The sequence below is a fragment of the Lonchura striata genome, chromosome 30, assembly GCF_050655825.1.
Source record: "Lonchura striata isolate lonStrDom1 chromosome 30, ASM5065582v1, whole genome shotgun sequence".
Taxonomy (NCBI): domain Eukaryota; kingdom Metazoa; phylum Chordata; class Aves; order Passeriformes; family Estrildidae; genus Lonchura; species Lonchura striata.
Genome location: NC_140732.1, coordinates 3,826,591 through 3,845,182, shown reverse-complemented (window position 1 = coordinate 3,845,182; position 18,592 = coordinate 3,826,591). Strand labels below are relative to the sequence as shown.

General features: G+C 46.6%; 1 protein-coding gene across 1 annotated transcript; it reads right to left on the bottom strand.

The window, feature by feature from the left end:
- Positions 1 to 4,337: 4,337 nt before the first annotated feature.
- LOC144247280 (TOG array regulator of axonemal microtubules protein 2-like) lies at positions 4,338 to 18,207 on the bottom strand. The gene is made up of 11 exons (XM_077787692.2): positions 18,053 to 18,207; positions 16,293 to 16,398; positions 15,497 to 15,732; positions 14,085 to 14,237; positions 12,810 to 12,927; positions 11,763 to 11,866; positions 10,154 to 10,358; positions 8,748 to 8,964; positions 7,607 to 7,693; positions 5,157 to 5,384; positions 4,338 to 4,498 (listed from the first exon to the last, which is right to left on the bottom strand). Exons 1-11 carry the CDS (start codon positions 18,205 to 18,207, stop codon positions 4,338 to 4,340), a joined length of 1,770 nt encoding a protein of 589 aa, XP_077643818.2.
- Positions 18,208 to 18,592: the final 385 nt, after the last annotated feature.

Below are 18,592 nucleotides of genomic sequence, written 5' to 3'. Positions count from 1 at the left end.
CTTTTCAGGGTTATCTTGGTGTCACCTGGGGTACTGATTACTTTCCAGTGAGGTCTCGTTACTGGGCCTTTAAGGCGGCTGGCATGAGTCCATCCACGCTCAGCAGTCCGGACGGCTGTTTCTGTTGTCAACAAAACAAGATAAGGTCCCTCCCAATTGGGCTTTAGGGTTTCTTCCTTCCGCACTTTAATCAATATCCAATCCCCAGGTTTAACGTTGTGTATTTTTAGGTCCAATGGGGGTCGTTGCACCATCAGTCCACGTTCCCAAAGCTGGTTACGATGTTTTGCTAATTGTGAAACATATTCATTAATCACACGGTCTCTAATTAAAACATTTGTTTGTGGGCTTTCAATTCTGTAGGACATTCCGTACACCATTTCAAATGCTGATATTCCTACATCTGCTCGGGGTCTGGTTCTGAGAATTAATAGTGCCATGGGTAGGCATTTAATACATGATAATTTGGTTTCTATAATTAATTTAGTCAAAATAGTTTTAATTTCTCCATTCATCTTTTCAACTTTTCCTGAACTTTGTGGATGCCATGGTGTATGGTATTCCTACTTTATACTTAAGCTTTCTGTCAATTTTTTTGTCTTAAATTTTTCTTTTTCCTACTTAACGATGGCATATCTGGACAATTGTTTACTTTCTACTATTTGTGATGACCCATCTATGAATAATACTTCTCTACATTGTAGTTCTTCTAAGTCTGACCTAATGCGTGTTTGTTGTTCGATTGTTTGAAAACAATTGTGTAATGGTTCATTACGTTTTCCTGAGTACAAAAATTCAGCGGGGTTAACTGCTCCAGTAGTTTTTAAAGATAATTTAGGGGATTCTATAAGTATTCCCTCATACTTTAATAATCGGCTATCTGTAAGCCATTTTTCTGCTTTTTGTTGTAACACTCCCCTGATGTTATGAGGCGCATATAAGACAACTTCTCTATTAAAAGTAATGCAATTTGTTTCCTCAAGCAATAGGGCAGCAGCAACAATGATCTGTAAACAACTCAGCCAACCCCTGCTCACAGGATCTAACAGCTTTGATAAGTATGCCACCGGTTTCTTTTGTCCGGCCCATTCCTGAGTTAATACTCCGAATGCCGTTCCTTCATGTATGTTAACAAATAAATGGAATGGCCGTTTTAAATCCGGGAGACTTAAAACCGGTGCTTGACTTAGCTCCCTTTTGAGATTAGCAAACTGCTCTTGATCCTGAAGAGTCCACTTGGGTATTTTGTCTTTAAGCAGTTGTTCATATAGGAATTTAACTTTAAAGCTGTAGTTCTCTATCCATTGCCTACAATACCCAAATAGCCCTAATGCATGCCGAATTTGCCTCTTAGTGACAGACATAGGTAATTCCAGAATTCCTTTAATACGCTCTGGATCTAGTATCTTCTGGCCGTTAAACAGATAATGTCCCAGATATTTTACTTTTTCCTCTGCAAATTGTAACTTTTCCTGTGATACCCGTAGTCCCTTTTGTGCAAGAAAGTTTAGGAGTCGAATGGTTTCTTTTCTTACATTCTCCCTATTATTCCCCGCTATGAGCATATCATCTACATATTGTAACAGCACATTCCCCATTTGTACTTGATATTCTGTTAAGAGCTCTTCTAGGGCCTGTCCAAACAGATTAGGGGACTCAGTGAACCCTTGGGGGAGCACGGTCCATCTTAATTGCTGTCTCCGGCCCGTCTCTATGTCTTCCCATTCAAAGGCAAAATAATTACGGCCTTCTTCTGCCAATGGACAGACCCAAAAAGCATCCTTTAAATCAATCACACTATACCAGGAGTTATGGGGTCCGAGTTTGCTTAGCAATGTGTATGGGTTTGCTACCACAGGGAACCGAGTAATAGTTCTTTCGTTTATTTCCCTTAGATCATGTACGAGCCGATATTTCCCATTAGGTTTCTTTACAGGCAAAATGGGGGTGTTAAAGGGTGACATACAGGGCTCTAAGATTCCTTGTGCCAATAATCGATCAATTTCTGGCTTCAATCCTCTTCGTCCTTCTAAGGATATGGGATATTGCCTTACCTTCACAGGTATGTGGGGTTCGGAAATTTGGATTTTAATCGGTGGCATTTCCAGTCTACTAATTGTGTCCGGAGAGTACCAGACATTTGGGTTAATTTGTTTTTGATCATCCACGGTCAAAGGATAAGCAGACACTGCCAACTCTTGATTTTTCACTTTAATTTCTAATTGCAATTCAATAATTAAATCTCGTCCTAACAGGTTAAATTCTGCTTCAGGGACGAGCAAGAGTTCACCCATTCCAAATTTATTTTCAGTTTCGAATACCACATTTTTGATTTTACTTACTTTAAAGGGTTCCCCTTTTGCCCCAATTACTTGTACTTTTTCAGGGGAAACCTTACATCCCTCAGGTATCTGTTTAATAGTTGATTTCTCAGCCCCAGTGTCTACTAAAAGGTGAACTCTTGTTTATGGGGACCTATTTTTAATTTTATCAAGGGCTTATAATGACTCCGGTCCCCTAAGATATAGAGCCCCTGACTCCCCTATTCTATTTTCAATGTTCCCTCATCCCTGATTCTTCCTCTGCAATTCCTCTTTATATGTCCCTTCTTTTCACAGTAAAAACAACACCTTTGTTCTCTCCTCCAGGTTAAGGAGTTTTTTTATTATTTACCCAGAGGTTTAACTGCTGTCTCACCCAATCTTTTTCTGACCCATAGACTGGCCAAAATACATTTTTTTGAAATCTTCTTCCCTCCCCATATCTTAGTACAATATTCTATCATTTTTTGCTTATCTTTCCCTAGGGTTCCAGGGAAATATCTCCAATTATCTAAGATATATGCCAGAGGGGTATTCTTAGGTACAGTGGGTACCCTTCCCATGGGAGTTGAAGGCTTGCTGCCCTTCGCCCCCATCTTCTGGAATATCTCCACACACACACACACTCGCTCCTCTTGTTCCTGGCCCAGTCCCTCGCGGGAGATGGAAAATGCAGTACTTAAGAGTCCACACTTGCTTGGCTCAGTATATCGAACCTCTCATTCATTATATTCCAGGAAACCCAATCCCGCCCGAACGGAAAACCCATGAACAATTTCGCCGCGAACAATTTCGCTCTGTGAATAATTTCACTACTTACGCGTCCTGCGTCTTAGTCCGGACTCCTATGCACAGAATTTTTATGGGATTTTACCGGTCTCTCCTTTGCTCATTATCCTAGACTTTAGGTTCATCGGTAAGGTGGGGTAAGCTGTTGGTCGCGGGGCCGCGAAATGTCGCGGGGCGCCTCCCCGGAAGACGAAAGCCCACCGTTCCTTATCCGAGTCATGGCACCAGAAATTGTTATAAATTTACGCCACAACGGATCATAATCCAATTAGAATTTTATTAATTACTGCAAGTAGGATATGAGCAAAAACAGCGCTGGACGGCTGGAGAGGCTCTGCTCCCTCTCTGCTGTCCCGATTCGTCTAAACAGTCTTCTTTTTATTCCGTTCTTTCCATGAAGTCCTGACAGGCTCCTTTGTTTGCAGTTTCCTTCTGTTTACGTAAGCCGTAATTGTGGTTATCTTTATCTTGTATCGTCAGTCCCCAGGTGTTAAGTGTTTGTGATTTTTCTTTATCTTGCAAATGTTGTGTCCGCAGGCTATTTGTGTATCCTCGTTTCATAACCAATACCTTAGTCTGTAAGCAGTCTGTATTTTCTCACACTCTGTTTCCTATCCTCCGTCTGTGGTTTCTCAGGAGTCCGTTTCCTAACCTTTATATATATATCTTAATAAACAATACCTCAGTCTGTGGTTTTCCACATCCAGTTAAAAAGATGTCATCAAAATTCAAAGATAAAGTCAAAACACATTATTCAAAACTATGAGAACATATGTACATCTCTAACTATACTAAAAGAAATCTATAAAAGTCTATAAAAATCTATAAAATTCTATTCAATTCTATAAATTTCAATAAAATTCTATATAGTTCTAAAAATGCTATAAATCCTATTCTTGAAACATTCTGCGGACGTTGGGAAGCTTCTTCCTGAGCCTGGAGGAAACAAATCTCTTCCGGACTGCAGGCAAGGACTTTATGGAAGAACATAAGTACATCTCTAACTATACCAGAAGAATTCTATAAAATTCTATATAGTTCTAAAAATGCTAAAAAGCCTAGTCTTGAGACATTTGTCGGATGGTGGGTAGCTTCTTCCTGAGCCTGGAGGAAAGAGAGCTCTTCTGAACTGCAGGCAAGGACTTTGTGAGAGAACATAAGTACATCTCTAATTATGCTAAAAAACTTCTATAAAATTCTATAAAATTCAATATATCTCTAAAAATGCTATAAATGCTGTTCTTGAAACATTTGTGCGATGGTGGGTAGCTTCTTCCTGAGCTTGGAGGAAAGAGAGCTCTTCTGGACTGCAGGCAAGGACTTGGTGGTAAAGGGGACATAGAAGGTGTCCAGAGAAAACTTCTTGGTATCCCTACGACCAGTCAGATCTGCAAAGTGGAGAGACCAAGGGTAACAGAGGCCACAATGCAAACCTAAAGCATATAAAGCTCCAGATTTCATGGGACAGACTCCTTGGAATCTTCTAAGGAGCTGCAGGGAAGCATGCTGCTGCTGGCAGCCCCTTGAAGCAGGCCCGGGGAAAACCCTGACCCGCTTCCACAGGGCTGCCACAGGAACAGCCTGGCCTCTGGGCTGTCCTGGGACAGCAGGGAGCCCAGAGCCCTGTGCTTTCCAGGAATGGCTCAGCTGCACATGCAGCCTCCTGCTCCTCTCCCTGCCCCACAGCTGAGCACTGGCAGAGCACAGCTGATTGCAGGGGCACATGCAGGGCACAGCTGTTCCCTGGCAATGTGCACAGGCTCTCTGGGCTGCCACAAGAGCCTTCCTCCCACCAGAGAGTGGCCCAGCTCCCCCCTCACCTTTTTGTGAGGCTGAGCCATGCTCAGCCTTCACATTGTCCTCATTGTTTGGAGTTGCTTCAGGGCTCCCATTTCATGACGATGAAGGGCGATGGAGAGAGCGGGGGTAGATGCACACCCTTCCTTAGTGTTTTGTCATTTTTGGCAGACGTAAATAAAGTCACATCCGGAGGTGTCCAAGTCAGAACTTTGTCATCTTTCCGGAGAACATGATACCTTCACCAGCCCAAAATGTCAGAGAGGTTTTCCTGCACGCGTGGAGGCTTGCTGGCTGCACACTTCTTCAGCTTGGTGCCCATCACCTCGTAGAGGGCCAAGGCAAGCCTGGTGGCCACCGTGCGGACGCTGGCGCTTCGGACAGGCAGCGCCTTGTTCTCCAGGAAGGACCAGAGCACGGGCAGGGCGTAGCGCTCGACGACTTCAGGGCTCCTGGCATAAACCCACTCCACAAGCACTGCCGGGAGAGAGGCACAGCTTCTTACCCACCAGCCTCCATGCAAACAGGGATCTACCTCTGCTTTTGCTTCTTGGAAGCCTCTCTGGCTAAGATCAGCAAAATAGCACACAGAGCCCCATGATCCAGAAACGGGCAAAGCCGCTGATCATCCTTGAAACTGAACCACCAATACCTCAGGACTAATTTCTCCAAACAGAGCCTTGTCCCTGTGGCAGACTTTGTACTTTTACTAAATTATTTCACAATTTGTTTCTGCATGAACAATGAATGAAATATCAAATTGCCTTTTATTTCCATTTAGAAGTTGTCTAAACCCACACTGAAGATTTGGAAATGCACTGTAAGGAGGCAGTTGAGTGATTTCTAATAAAGGGGGTGATTCCATTTTGTAACTTCCATGTAAAGTGCCAGAAGTCTTATCTGACTCCCCTTTGCTCAGTGGCACACAGCAAAGGGCAGTATTAGAACACACTTCAAAGCCCCAGCCCACCAGAGATGGCAGCTGCTTGACAGCTGCCTTAGAAACATCGGTGACTAGCCGGTGTCTTTGGCAGAATGCTTTTGTGCCTTTCAACACGGAGCTGTTTCAAACCTCAGCATGTCTTAGGGAATTACCCAGACCCCACTGCCATGGAATTTGAGCATCTTCATGTTTTAATGGCAGTTCCCCTCCAAATGTTAGTGGCATTTTTTCTTACAATGTGCACTGAAATAGGGGCATAGAGAAAGAAAAATGCTACACAGGGGACTGAAATGTAATCAGAAGGCAAGTGTTTTCTCACATTGTCTCTGAAATCTGCTCTCTGCTCATTTTCTGGACTGAACTATATCAAAAACAGACAAAAATTTGCTAACAACAGGCTCCTTGCATGGCAGATTTGACTGAGGGGTTAAAACCTGAAATGCTAGGGAGACCAGTCTTATTTTCTGATCAGACAAAAAGTTATCTAGTAGCTACTTATTATTCTGTGGTGGAAGAGACTTCATTTTCTCTATGCTGTTAATCCACCAGCAGTCATCAACACTGAAACAGCTCCTGAAAGTACCCAAAACCAATCCTGCTAAGCAGGAAACGGGTAATGGTCCACATTTCAAAATGAGACTTCATTTGAGTTGAAATGCAAATAAAGTCATTGGTCACGACAGAACTTCAGAAAGAGCTATCTGTTCCCACTAAACCTGAGTGAGGACATTTGCACTTTCTAAAGTAGTCCTCATTTTTGTTCATTCCTTTATTTGAAAAAGAGATCAAAATAACTGCAAAACTATATTCCCTGTTCCTGGGGATCTACTGGATTCAAATGCTCTTTGATGGTGGTTTGAAAGAGCCTTTGACATTCCCAATCGCTGAACATGCCCTGTTCAGATTCATAAGGAAGACACAAAGACTATGAAACCTTCTATTTAAAGATGCTGGCATAATTAGCAGTGCTATTAGCCCCAGTTAAAGCAAGGCTATCAGTCGTCTTCTCTACTGTATGTTGAGATTGTCATTTTTCCAATCCTTGGCTATTGCTGACACAGCAAGCTCCTCTGAGGAATCAATTCTCAGCTGCATTTGTAGCATTGTGGACAGTGCTGACACAGGAAGAGGCTGTTTGCACAGCCCAAAATGCTCAGTGCAGTGCCACTTCCACAGCACAGGCAGGCAGCCTCAGCACTCTGCTTCTGCCCCTCTGCCCCCAAAGGCTGCCTTGCACTAAATCCATGCAAGGATAAGTGTGATAGACTCTAACAGAGTATCTGATAGAGTGAGATACACTCTGTGTGGTGAGTTTTGACCTAAGCTGTGACCCCAAGGCTCCGCATGCTTCAGCCTCAAAACTTTCCAAGAGCAAAACAAGAATTCTGTGAGAACAAAACAAACTGATCCCCTGAAACAGCATTTGCCACCATTTTTCCTAAAGGCTCACAGATGTCCCTGAGGCTCCAAGAGAGGAGCCAGCTGGGCTATTTTTAGCCCCTTCCTATCCTGGAGGTGGGTTCTGAGATGTCCCTGTGAGAGCTCAGCCCCCAGGCCCAGCACCGCCCCCATCTCAGATGCTGCACAGCTCTGCAGCAGCCAGGGAAACCTGCCAGAGACACCTGCCCTGGGTATTGGGCAGGAGGGACAAGCTCAGTACCTCCTGCTGTGGAGGAGCTACTCTACTGTCCATTCCCAGGCATTCCCTGTAAATAATCCCCTAGAGGACCTCTTGGCTTAGAAGGGGAGGCCATACCTGTGATACACTCCGTGACAGCCAGCAGAGCTTCGCCATTCAGTTGGCTCCATTGGTTGCTGAGCTCTTTCATCAGTGATACTTTATCTACAAGTGAAACACACGTTTCTTCTCACTCTTCTGAGGTCATAGCAGAAAGGACAGTGGGGAGGGAAAGGGCAGGGGCAATCCCATTTTATAAAAGAAAGTCATATTCTGCTGATTTTTGAATCTTTTTCTTCTTTCCTGCCAGCCTACTTGGCAGGGTTAAAAGTTCCAAAAGAAAAGCTCTCCTTTCACATATGAAAATCCAAAGTTGTCTTCTGTACCAGGAGCTAAGTTAACACTTTTCACATCAGGCACCTCAAGAGTTCAGTCACATGTAAACAGTGAAGAGGTTTTGCATCCCACAGTAAAAAGGAAGAACTCCATCCTTGGGACACAGAAAGGCACTGAGTCAGGCAGTTCATGAATTCACAGAGCAGCTGAGGTGGAGAAGGTGGAAACACCCCTTGAAGACCTGCCTCCTCACCACTCAATTTTTCAGGCATTTTCAGAGCTGACAACAATCTGTGTGGCAAAGGAATTTAGAGCAGCCCTTGTCTATGTAGGTGTTTGCTAGAGCCACCTTGCCCCATGCAAAACAACATGTGGAACAAGGCATGATTGACAGCTGGATTTAGACCAGTTTGTTCGAAGGAAATGAACTTGGTGAATCCTAAGTTCCCCTTTGAAAAAAGAAGACAAAGAAGAAAGGTGGAAAATAGGCAGCTAATGCCTATCATGTAGAGCCTTCCAGGTGGCTGCTCTGCAGAAGCTCTGATGGGCTGGTGTCCCTTCATGCCAACAGCAAAGCTGTTCATTTGGGAAGTCAGATGGGGCCCAAGCAAACTTTGCCTCTGAATTGTAGCAAAGCTGTAGTCCAGGACTTTGTCTTCAGATCAGCAGCACAGAGCCAAGGGCTTCTGGGACTTTTGGGAATTGCTGATCACATTCAAGCCTGTTGGAGGACTGGTTCCTAAGGACTGCACCTCCAAAGCTTCTGTGGGTGTCTGCGAGAGCCTTCCACAGACAACAGCAGCTGTCAAGGCACTCAGCGTTCTCTTGTGTCGCAGAGACAGAGACGCAGTTGAGGAGAGTCCATGCTGGGGCTCAGCCTCACCTAAATGAGCAATGGATCCTTCCAGCGCTCTCACAGCTGCGGCATGAACCCCGGGATCCTTTGAGTTTAGATTCTTTGTTATTCCTTCCACCAAACGGATGATCACGGGGCTCAGGGCATCTTCCAGGAGGCCTATGATTTCTGCCAGCACGTCCAGCGCCTTCTGCCTCACTCTCTTATGCGTGTCACACAGTCTCAGGTCAAAATAATCAAAAATCTGTGAAGAGAACAAATAACATGAGAACTTGATTAAAATGACCTTGTTTGAAGAGGGGGTGTGGAAATGAGCACTCAGCAATGTCAAAGGTGAAAGTGATCCTTTCTGTCAGGTCAGCCCTTGCATGCACAATTGCAATGTTTTCCTGTGGGCCTCTCGCTGGAATGGTTCTGCAACCTCATGCTGGTTGAAAGATTTTCATCTGTTTTAAAGAGGTTTAGTTGGGGACAGGAGAGTTCCTATGATGTTTCTCCCCAGCTATAAATCATTCAATCAATTCCCTTTATTAACTGATAAGACTACCTTTGCTTTACAAGAGTGGAAGCTGATATTTACAATGCCCGGGTTTCTATACAGTTGCCTCAAGTACTGAGGGCAATTATGATTCTGCCAAAACTATGGCTGGAGGAGATCTAGGTTTTATTTTGTTTGTCTCAGAACCTGTGTCTGGAGATGGGCAGGGCTCTGATCAACTCTTCCAGGACTCAGACCATTTCTCTAACTAACAGGTAGACTTCTAAAATGCAATGTGCTGTACAACTCTCATTAGAGCAGGCTCAGTCCCTTGAAAGCCCATTATCAGGCACCAATTTCTGGAAGAAGGGGAAAAAGCATCTACTGGGAGGAGAAAGGATAGCTCTGTCCTTAACTGTTTTCCTCCTTTTCCAAAGAGAAAAAAAAAAGCCCCCCAAGAAGGGTGAGCACCATCTTTACCTAGAGGAAGAGGGACAAGGATGGAAATGAGTAGCCAGAGCTGTGCCTGTGCCAGACAAGATGGAGTTTCCAGAAGTATCCTTTAAAAAAATTTAGTTGAAACCAACCCAGCCTGAAACATCTCTTCCCCACTCAAACCCATTTTTTGTCCAGAGAATAAGTGCCATTATTGCTTTCAATGGCTGGATTCCCTTCACATAACCCAACTGGCAGTAGGAGACAGCAGCAGTTAAACCAGCAGGAAATTCTGTCATCATCTGATCAACAGCATCAATATAGAAAGCTGCCAGACAAATACAGCTGGACTGAAAAAACTTGTCCTGAAGCCTGGACCTGAATTAAATTTCTCTGGGGAAGAGGGACCAGCCTGTCCCGAAGAGCCAGGATGTCCTGCCAAGACACACTGAATTAACTTTACTTCCCCAGGCCTGGGAAAGGAGGTGATGGAATGGAACAATGAAGATACCCTACATACTTGGACAATGTTAGTGGAGATGAGCTGGGGTTTGGTTTTGGACAGGTCTAGGAGGAGTGCCACTCCTTCCATCCGTGTCTGAAACTCCTTGGCTTCCAGGAGAAGGTAAAGCTTCTGGAGCGGCTTCATCTCTTCCATAGCTGGAGGTAACGTGACCTGGGCTTTTGCACGGTGTAGGAGGCGTCCATCAGAGGTAGACTCCACCCTGGAAAATAAAACCAAATTAGGACCTGTTGGTAATAATAGCTTCAGTTAATTGTGACCAAAACATCTTGAGGAGCTTTCCTAGTGATGTCATTTCAAGCTAGAATATCATGAGGCTCTGAAGAACAACGTGAGCCTCACGCCAAGTCATTACAGGAGACAATCTGCAAGTAACATTCTCACACTGCTCACTCAGAAACACCAAGGATGAGCTGCATCTGATCTATGTTCAGATGGCTTCCAAGGCGAACTGCTCACATTGCTTTGTGGGGAAAGATAGACGCTACTTCCAAGTTTAAATGCCTCCTCATATGGGAGGTGTGTGTCTTATAATAAGGAAACACATCATTCTGGAGAAGTGTCTCTACACCAGGCATGACAATCTGGAAAAGTAGCTCAGATGCATTTGAACAGATGAACAGGGGCGTATCTGAAGGGTCCAGAAAAGCAGTAACAGAGATAAAAACAGAAGCCAGACATGCCAGAACTATGCTCACATTTTGTTTGCTTCCCTAGAGACCAGATCCACAGCTTAACAAACCCACTGGGAACAATTCTCCTGGATCAACCTGTCTCTTCCATGAGCATGGGCAGATGCAAGCCATGCTACTGAGACATGTGGTCACTTTCCTGCCACCGCTGAGCGGGACAGCTCTAAATAAATCCCCTCTGTTATCAGAGGAGAACAGGCACAAGCAGCTCTGCCACTAGCATGAAGAGACAGCAAGGACCAAATTCCTGTCTTAAACGCTGATTGCAGCACAGGGGGAAATAAACCAAACATGCTGTCCATCAAGTAAACTATATGAAGGACAGGAATATCAAGACAAAAAGTCCACATTGAGGCACCTGTTGGCCAAAGTTGCTCAGGAATTCCCTTACTACTACTACTGCTACTACTACTCAAACGTCATACTGTTTGAGGGTAAAAAAGCCATGAATCAGCCAGGCCAAACCACATGGATGAGAACTGTATCTTTGGGGAATGGCATCTTGTTTCAAGACTGGGACTTCTCATTAAAACACCCATCTACAAAAAGACAAAAGACTACGCTGGGATTTAAAAAGAACACCCTGGTTGCATTTCCTTGTCCCAAGTCAGGCAGCAGAAACCTGGCCCTCTTCGAGCCTCCACAACACTGCCCTTGCCACTGCATTGGATGGTCTGAGCTGTTACCAATGGGTGTCTTTTGTTGCCCAGTTTTTGTGGAAGCCTTCCAGAGAAGTTGTGTTCAGCATAATGCAGAAGTGGACAATTTTTATCCTAGAGCATTTGTAGGGAAAGGAAAGAATCTCTGGCACTGGTCATCTCCAGCAGAAAGATTTTCCTGAGGAAGAGGCATGTAAAGCACATGTCATGTGCTTTGTCACATCTAACAAAAGTGCTCCCATCTGACAAAAGTACCGATTGCTAGAAGGCGATGTGGCCTGGGGCTTCTTTGAGCCGTCGCTCCTCTTCTTCACCAGGTTCTTCACAGATGGGCGTTCAGCCTTCTGGTTTTCCATCCCCTACAAAGACATCAAGAAACTCCATGAATCTTTAGAATACAAAATAGGGAATTCCCGGATTAAAACACAAGTTAGAACCAGGACCACTGCTACCAAGGCTTAAGGAAACATTTCCTAACTTACAGAAATAAATGGAGCAGAGATTCAGTGATGCCAACTCTTTGTTTACAATAGCCCAAGGCAGGTTATGGGTGCTATCATACGGCAGTGAGCAGCAGTCTAAAATCCCAAATTCATTATTCTTGAGCATAAATGGGAATAATGCAAACTGGTAGGCAATGAGTGTTCTCAATGGAAGCAGCAGATTTGGACTCCTTGGGGGTTGGCCCACTATTTGGTTCAACACTTACTCTCCCTGCTCCTGCACAAAGTCACACTCCCTTCTATAATGTAGATAAAAAGAAGAAAATCCCCCCCAAACAAACAAACTATTTTCCACTGGATGCTGATGGATTCACCAAGCCTCTTCCAGCTCCACAAGGCTTGACAGCAGGGAAGATATTCCCAAAAGACCGACAGTAATTGTAGCAATTAGGTTTGACTTGGACATCTTTTGTATATTTGGAAATGTCCTTGGCACCACTACTTCCGGTGTCTTTTGCAAAGACACTGTTATCCTCAGAAGCACTATTCTCACTTAACTGCTTGACTGGGGGCAGAGTAGGGAGAGCCCGTGGGGCCTTGCCCTTGGATGTAAACCCATTTTCTCCTCTTTCCCTTTCCACTTTGTGATATTCAAAGAATTCAAAACCCCACTTTTTCCCAAATAATATCAGTTCCTCTGTGGTCTGCAGATGAACAGGCTGGGGATTAACAGCTCATTCCAGGAGCAAAATGATGCAGCAGAAGAGGAATGAGGTAAAGACACATCGAGTATGTTTGATCTCATATTAGCAGTGGCAATACTTGCACAAAGGAGACACTGCTTCTGCCAAGCACTTACTTTCTTCTTAATTCTTGCCAGGATATCTTCCAGGTCATGGGTGGAAAGAGATTGTTCCAAAAGCTTCTTAAATTTTGGATTATTCAGCAGCATCTTCACCATCTCCTGTCCATAATGCCTAAGGAAGGAAGGAAGGCAGGAAATGAAAAGTGAACAAAGGAAGAGTGTTAAGAGAAGCAGCTGATACCTTAAACTGATCAGGTGCAATCCTTGCAAGAGAAGGCATTACCTACTCAGCAAAGAGGGAGATTTGCTTCACTGGACACTGCACAGTGTTGTCAGCTGAACACAAGGGACAAGAGGAGAATGTGGGGCCACAAAAAAATACCATTTCACTCTGAAACTGTGGGTGTGCTTCTGTGGGATCAAAGGATCCCAGGGAACAGGCAAAACACATCTGCTTTGTTGTCAGAGCCTATTAGCAATGTCCTGCTGCCATTGCACAATAATTTGCCTTTCTTTCACTGGCAGGGAAGACGGAACAAAACACCTCATGCTTGCTTTGGATTATTCTATACTATATAGAATAATCAGGGGCATGGGCAGATAGTTGCTCTGGTGTCCCTGGCAGCTATTAATGGGAATTTCATCATCAAAGTAAGGGGATTTTGGTGGTTTGGGTTGGTTTTGCCACTAGGAAACCACAGATTTCTTCAAGAAGAAATTTGGAGGTCACTGAGCCACAGATAACAGCATTCTACAAACCTGCAGAAGTAGTTTAGAAAGACTGAATACATAGGCTAAAGACCTCTGAAATATTTCTAGGGAAGTCTTAAGTTAATGTGAAATAGATGTTTGGGATCCTTCAGTGATGAAGCCAACACTTTGCCTTTATCGTGTGCACCTAAGGCCAGTCAAAACTTTTTGACTGGCTAATCTGAGCTCTTTTGATCTCAGTAAAGAATCCTTCAAGTCACAGGAAGTTGGCAATGCTCTTTCTTGGTGGCCAAGCTCAGGTTACCCACTACAGTCATTTCCCCAGGCCATCCAGAGCAGTGGTCACAGCACCAAGGCTGACAGAGATCAAGAAGTGTTTGGACAATGCTCTCAGGCACATGGAGTAACTCTTGGGGTGTCCTGCACACAACCAGGAGCTGGACTTGATGACCCCGATGGGTCCTTTCAAACTCAGCATATTCCATGATTCTGTGACCCTTATCCACACTGTGAGGTAACTTAATGTTTCCTTTAGTTTCCACTCCTTTGTAGTTTTACCCTTTATAGCCAGACACAAAACCATGTTCCCGTTTTGGGAGGTGAAATGAAGATCATTACCTTGTGTCCTGGTGACAGTCCTGAGCAAGTGTCCCTGCCACGTGTGCCAGTGTCTCAGCCCTGGGTGTGCCTGCCAGCTTCGTGACTCCAATTCTCTGCACCAAGGACAGGAGGAGCTCGGCCGCGCACTTCCGCACCTGGATGTAGCGGCTCCTGGGAAGAAGAGAGCAAACCCTGGGCACAGGGAGAAGGAACAAGAGCAGCACAGGCCTTGGCCAGAGCCTGCTCCCTGTCCTTGCTGGGGGAAGGAGGCCTGGGCTCTCCCTGCAACTTCAGACACCTGTAGAAGGTTCTGTCCTCAGATAAACACAACGTTAGCAGGGAAAACACGCTGTGGGGCGGGAAGTTGCCGATATCCAGCAATGCAGCCTCTGTCTTTTGTAAAGATTGGCAAGGGATACATCTGAGTGTTTTGACCCTATTCCAAAGCTGAGGAAAGGGTGGCAGGCATTTTGGCCAGGTTGTCCTGATCTAGAGACTGTCTCTTGGGAACTGTCAGGCCCAGCACCAACACTTAAGGCAGCATTTTCTTCAGCTGTCCCGTTGCACTCAACCTGTGAAGGTGCCTGTCAAGTGATTCATCATCTCAAGGCTAAGCTGAAATATCAGTTTGAATGGAAAGTAGAGCTCTCAGGCCAGGACAGTCATACAAGCCTCCTTTTGGCAGGAGCTGCACCTGCTGTGCAGGCAGTGCCACACCCAGCACATTCTGCCCCATGTGCTGCACGCCCCAGCAAGTACCCTCCGTATTTCTCACGTTAATTGCATCATGAGGATACGTGGTTTTTCCCAGCACTGCAAAATACCCAACAGCGCTCACAGCGGTAATTGCAAATGTTTTCCCTCTTCCCAAAAAAGCACAAGGCTTTCTCCTTGGCCTTTGCAGGCACTTTCATTTCCCCAGTGGTCACCAGGTCTAGGAAAAGCTGACAGACTGGGAGAACTCCAAGAAGCAGCAGGAAGCTGAGTCAGAGGAACTTTAGACTGGATATTAGGAAAAGGTTTTTCACCCAGAGGGTGGTTGGGCACTGGAACAGGCTCCCCAGGGCAGTGGTCACAGCATCAAGCCTGACAGAGTCCTAGAAGCATTTGGACAACAATCTCAGGCACTTGGTGTGAGCCTTGGGCTGTTCTGTGCAAGGCCAGGAGCTGGACTCAATGGTCCTGATGGGCCCCTTCCAACTGCCCCTATTCTACAGATCTGTGATTCTGAGAACTAAGAGGCTGCAGCAGGGCAGAAATAGGTGACAAGAGGAAAGAAATGAGGTTGAAAGAGAATCAAGTCCCTGAGTTCACAGAAGACCCAGGATACAGGACCCTTCCCTGCCACCATTCCCATTCTCTCTCTCTCACCCCTTCCCCCACCCACACAGGAGAAGGTGAAGAATATCACTCAAAGAAGAAGAACCTACTTGGCTCCCTTGTCCATGAGAACAGTCATTGCTCGTGCAGGAGTCACCTTCTCTACCATGATGGCCAGAGCCTGACAGGCTGCCTTCTGAACAAACTCTGGGGAGTTCCACACCATGTGGAGAAGGACCGGAGCAACCTCATCCACCTCGGAATCCATGTCCTTCCTCAAGAGTGCAAACAGCTCTCCCAGAGTGACGATTGCAGAGCAAGACAGCTTTGACCGCAGGCTGGTCACCTGGGGAAGTCATGAGGGGAAACATAAGAATCACCTTGAAAAGAAAACCAGTTGCCTTAGACAAAACTCCCGGGAAATCACAACACCTCCCACTGTGTCCAGAGGAGCAAAAAAGCACAGTAAGAGCAGAAGAGCCCAAGCACAGAAAGGTACCTCCTCTGGCACCAATTTCTGCCCTCAGACCTGCTTACTACAGGCCTAAAAAATATATTTCACTAAAGTGTGCTACTTGACCCTTCTGTAATAGCAACTACTTTGATTTTAGGGCCTTTTGTTTGAAAAACAAGCAATTAACGCAAGGGCTGCGTTCAAACCATAAAGGCACAAGTCATAAAGATAAAAGACTCAGGTGCTCCTGTTCAAAAAAGCAACAGCTGTAGTTGAAGCACTCAGACAGGAAACACAAAACACAGGCTCAGGTCTACAGACTAATTTGCAGTGTTGAATTACAGCTTGGGCAGAGAAGGCACACCCTGAGCACACATGGAGATGAGCGAGCACACAGCTACTCTACACACTGTGTATGAAGTGTGGGGGACAATTCAGAACAATGTTCTCACCTCGCTGGTAACTGCCAAGCAAATCTCACGAAGTCGACAAAGCAGGACTTCTGAATGGGACTCAGCCAGCTGTTTGATGATGCAGAGTCCCTTCTCCTTCATCTCCCTGAAAGGCAAGTACCAAAAAGATGGATTTTTCTCTAGCCAAGAGCTAGGCAGCACCCTCTGAAATGACCAGGCTGGCAGCTCAGTCAAACCATGGGAGGTGCTTTTCATAGCGTAGTTAATGAAATCATAGACTCAGGATGCTGTGGCTGTCAAAAGCATACAAAACTCCAAGAGGCAAACAGGGGGGTGTCAGAGTCTTCATTTGTGGCCTTTCTGAAAACCTCTGGCACACCAAGTCTCTCTGTCACTACTTCCTAGAAGCTGTGAGGCCAGGCCATGCTGCTGTTTCTTGTCACGTCCCTGTACCTGTCCCTGAGACACAGTCCCATGGGGCTGCTCCTGGGACATTTTCCTTCTTTGTCAGCCCCAGCAGGCAGTTCAGCAGGGAGAGTCTGCGCTGCCACTCTGGAGCCAAGTTTCCACTCTATAGTCTCGGCCTGTGTGTCACCTACTCCACTGCACTGCACACTTTCCCCCAAAAAGCATCAGAGTGTCCCAGAACGGTTCCACCCCTGGGCAAGAACTGTTGAAACCCTGGCTTTTCCCAAAACACTCCTACCTAAAACAACCCCCACAACAGCAACATGTTATTTAAGAGGTGCAAACAACTCTATCTCTCAGCACTTGCTTTGCGCAGGCTCTCAGGTACAGGAAGGTCTGAGGGCTGCAGCACAGGGCTGGTGACCGATCCCACAGGCACCCCTGGGTGTCCTCCTGACCCCCACACCTGCAGGAGCTCTCTGCACCTCACAGGGCACCAAAGAGAAAGGGGAAGAGAAAGCAGAAGAGAAAAGGCAAAGCAAAGGCGACTGCACAAGGAGGCAGATTTTTCATGCTTATCCCAGTGGGAATGGAGGCCTTATCCCCCTGTGTGAATGAAGCATCCACCAGAGAGTGGATGCTAACCCAGACATCACAAAGAGAACCAGTATCACCTGGCATTTGTAGACTTATCACCTCTGGGCCTCCTTCTGTCTGTGTAAAATGTTGGGACACATTGTGAGTATTGACAAAACATCTCAGGCCCATATGAAGCAGTGAGAAGGAAAAGTTGAATTCCAAAAATGCAAGGCTCCTAGAGGATTTTCTTTCTTTTTCCTTCTCTTCTGCCATGAGCTCTTCAGAAGTAATGACAGACTGAGGGACTTGAAAGCACAACTCAGTCGGTTTCTCAGAAAGAGGAACTCCCTGAAGCTGCTTCTGGGACTGCCATGCAGGAGGTCACAGGGAGACCCTGTCACCTGCCATTGCTGGCAGCAGTGGGAGCAGAGAGGAATCTTACTCAGTCCCACTGGCCTAGTGGCCCAAGGCACCCAAACCTGCACTCCAAACTGCTGCCATCCTGCTTCTCCCTTCAGCCAGCAAATCATGTCGTTCCAGGGCCTTCTCTCTCCCCTCAAGATTTCCTTTGCAGCCCCGTGGAGCAGCAGGCAAAGCGAGGAAGCAGCACGGACCTGCTGCAGCTGGAGCACTGCTGCAGAGCAAGGCTGAGAAAAGGCTGCTCTCAAATCTTGATCCTCTCAGTGCTCTGCAGTGGTTTCACCAGTGCCCTTCGGCCCTCTGGGCTCTCGGGGCTCAGAGGCAGCAGCAAGACTCACTTCTAACCAACCTTAATGCTAAGAGGGACGCAGCGTGAACGGGGCCTTTCTTACCAGTCGTCGCTGCCGAGCGAGGACAGTGCCTCCTGCAAGGACTGCTGTGGGTCTGCAGAGGCCGTGTCCTTCTGCCCAGTCCCACGGCGCGGCTGCTCTCGGCGCTGGGCACCAGCGGCCGTCTGCGAGGTCACTGTAAGGACAGGGTCGGCCATGGGCGCTGCAGCCCCGGGCAGGGCACCCCGCCATGGAGCGTCCTGCAGCCCATCTCCCAGCCAGGGCTCCCTGGGCACACACGGGCACTGGGGCAGAGGCTTCCCTGCTGCCTGGCACCTTGGGCTCCTTGCTTTCCCCCAGCCTCCCCGGCTGGGCACAGCTCCAGGCTGAACCTGACCATGGCCCCGCAGCGCCAGCTCCCCAGTGCCACAGGGGCCACAGCCAGCGGCAGGTTCCTGCGGCCGCAGAGCTCCCGCTCCCTGCCAGACAGGGCTGGCAGCAGGGCTGGCCAGCCAGGAGGGAGCCTCTCAGGTGCCTCTCTTGTCTCAGCGCCCTGATTTCCCCCAGCCCTGGGGATGGGGCACTCTGCAACTCCCTGAGGAT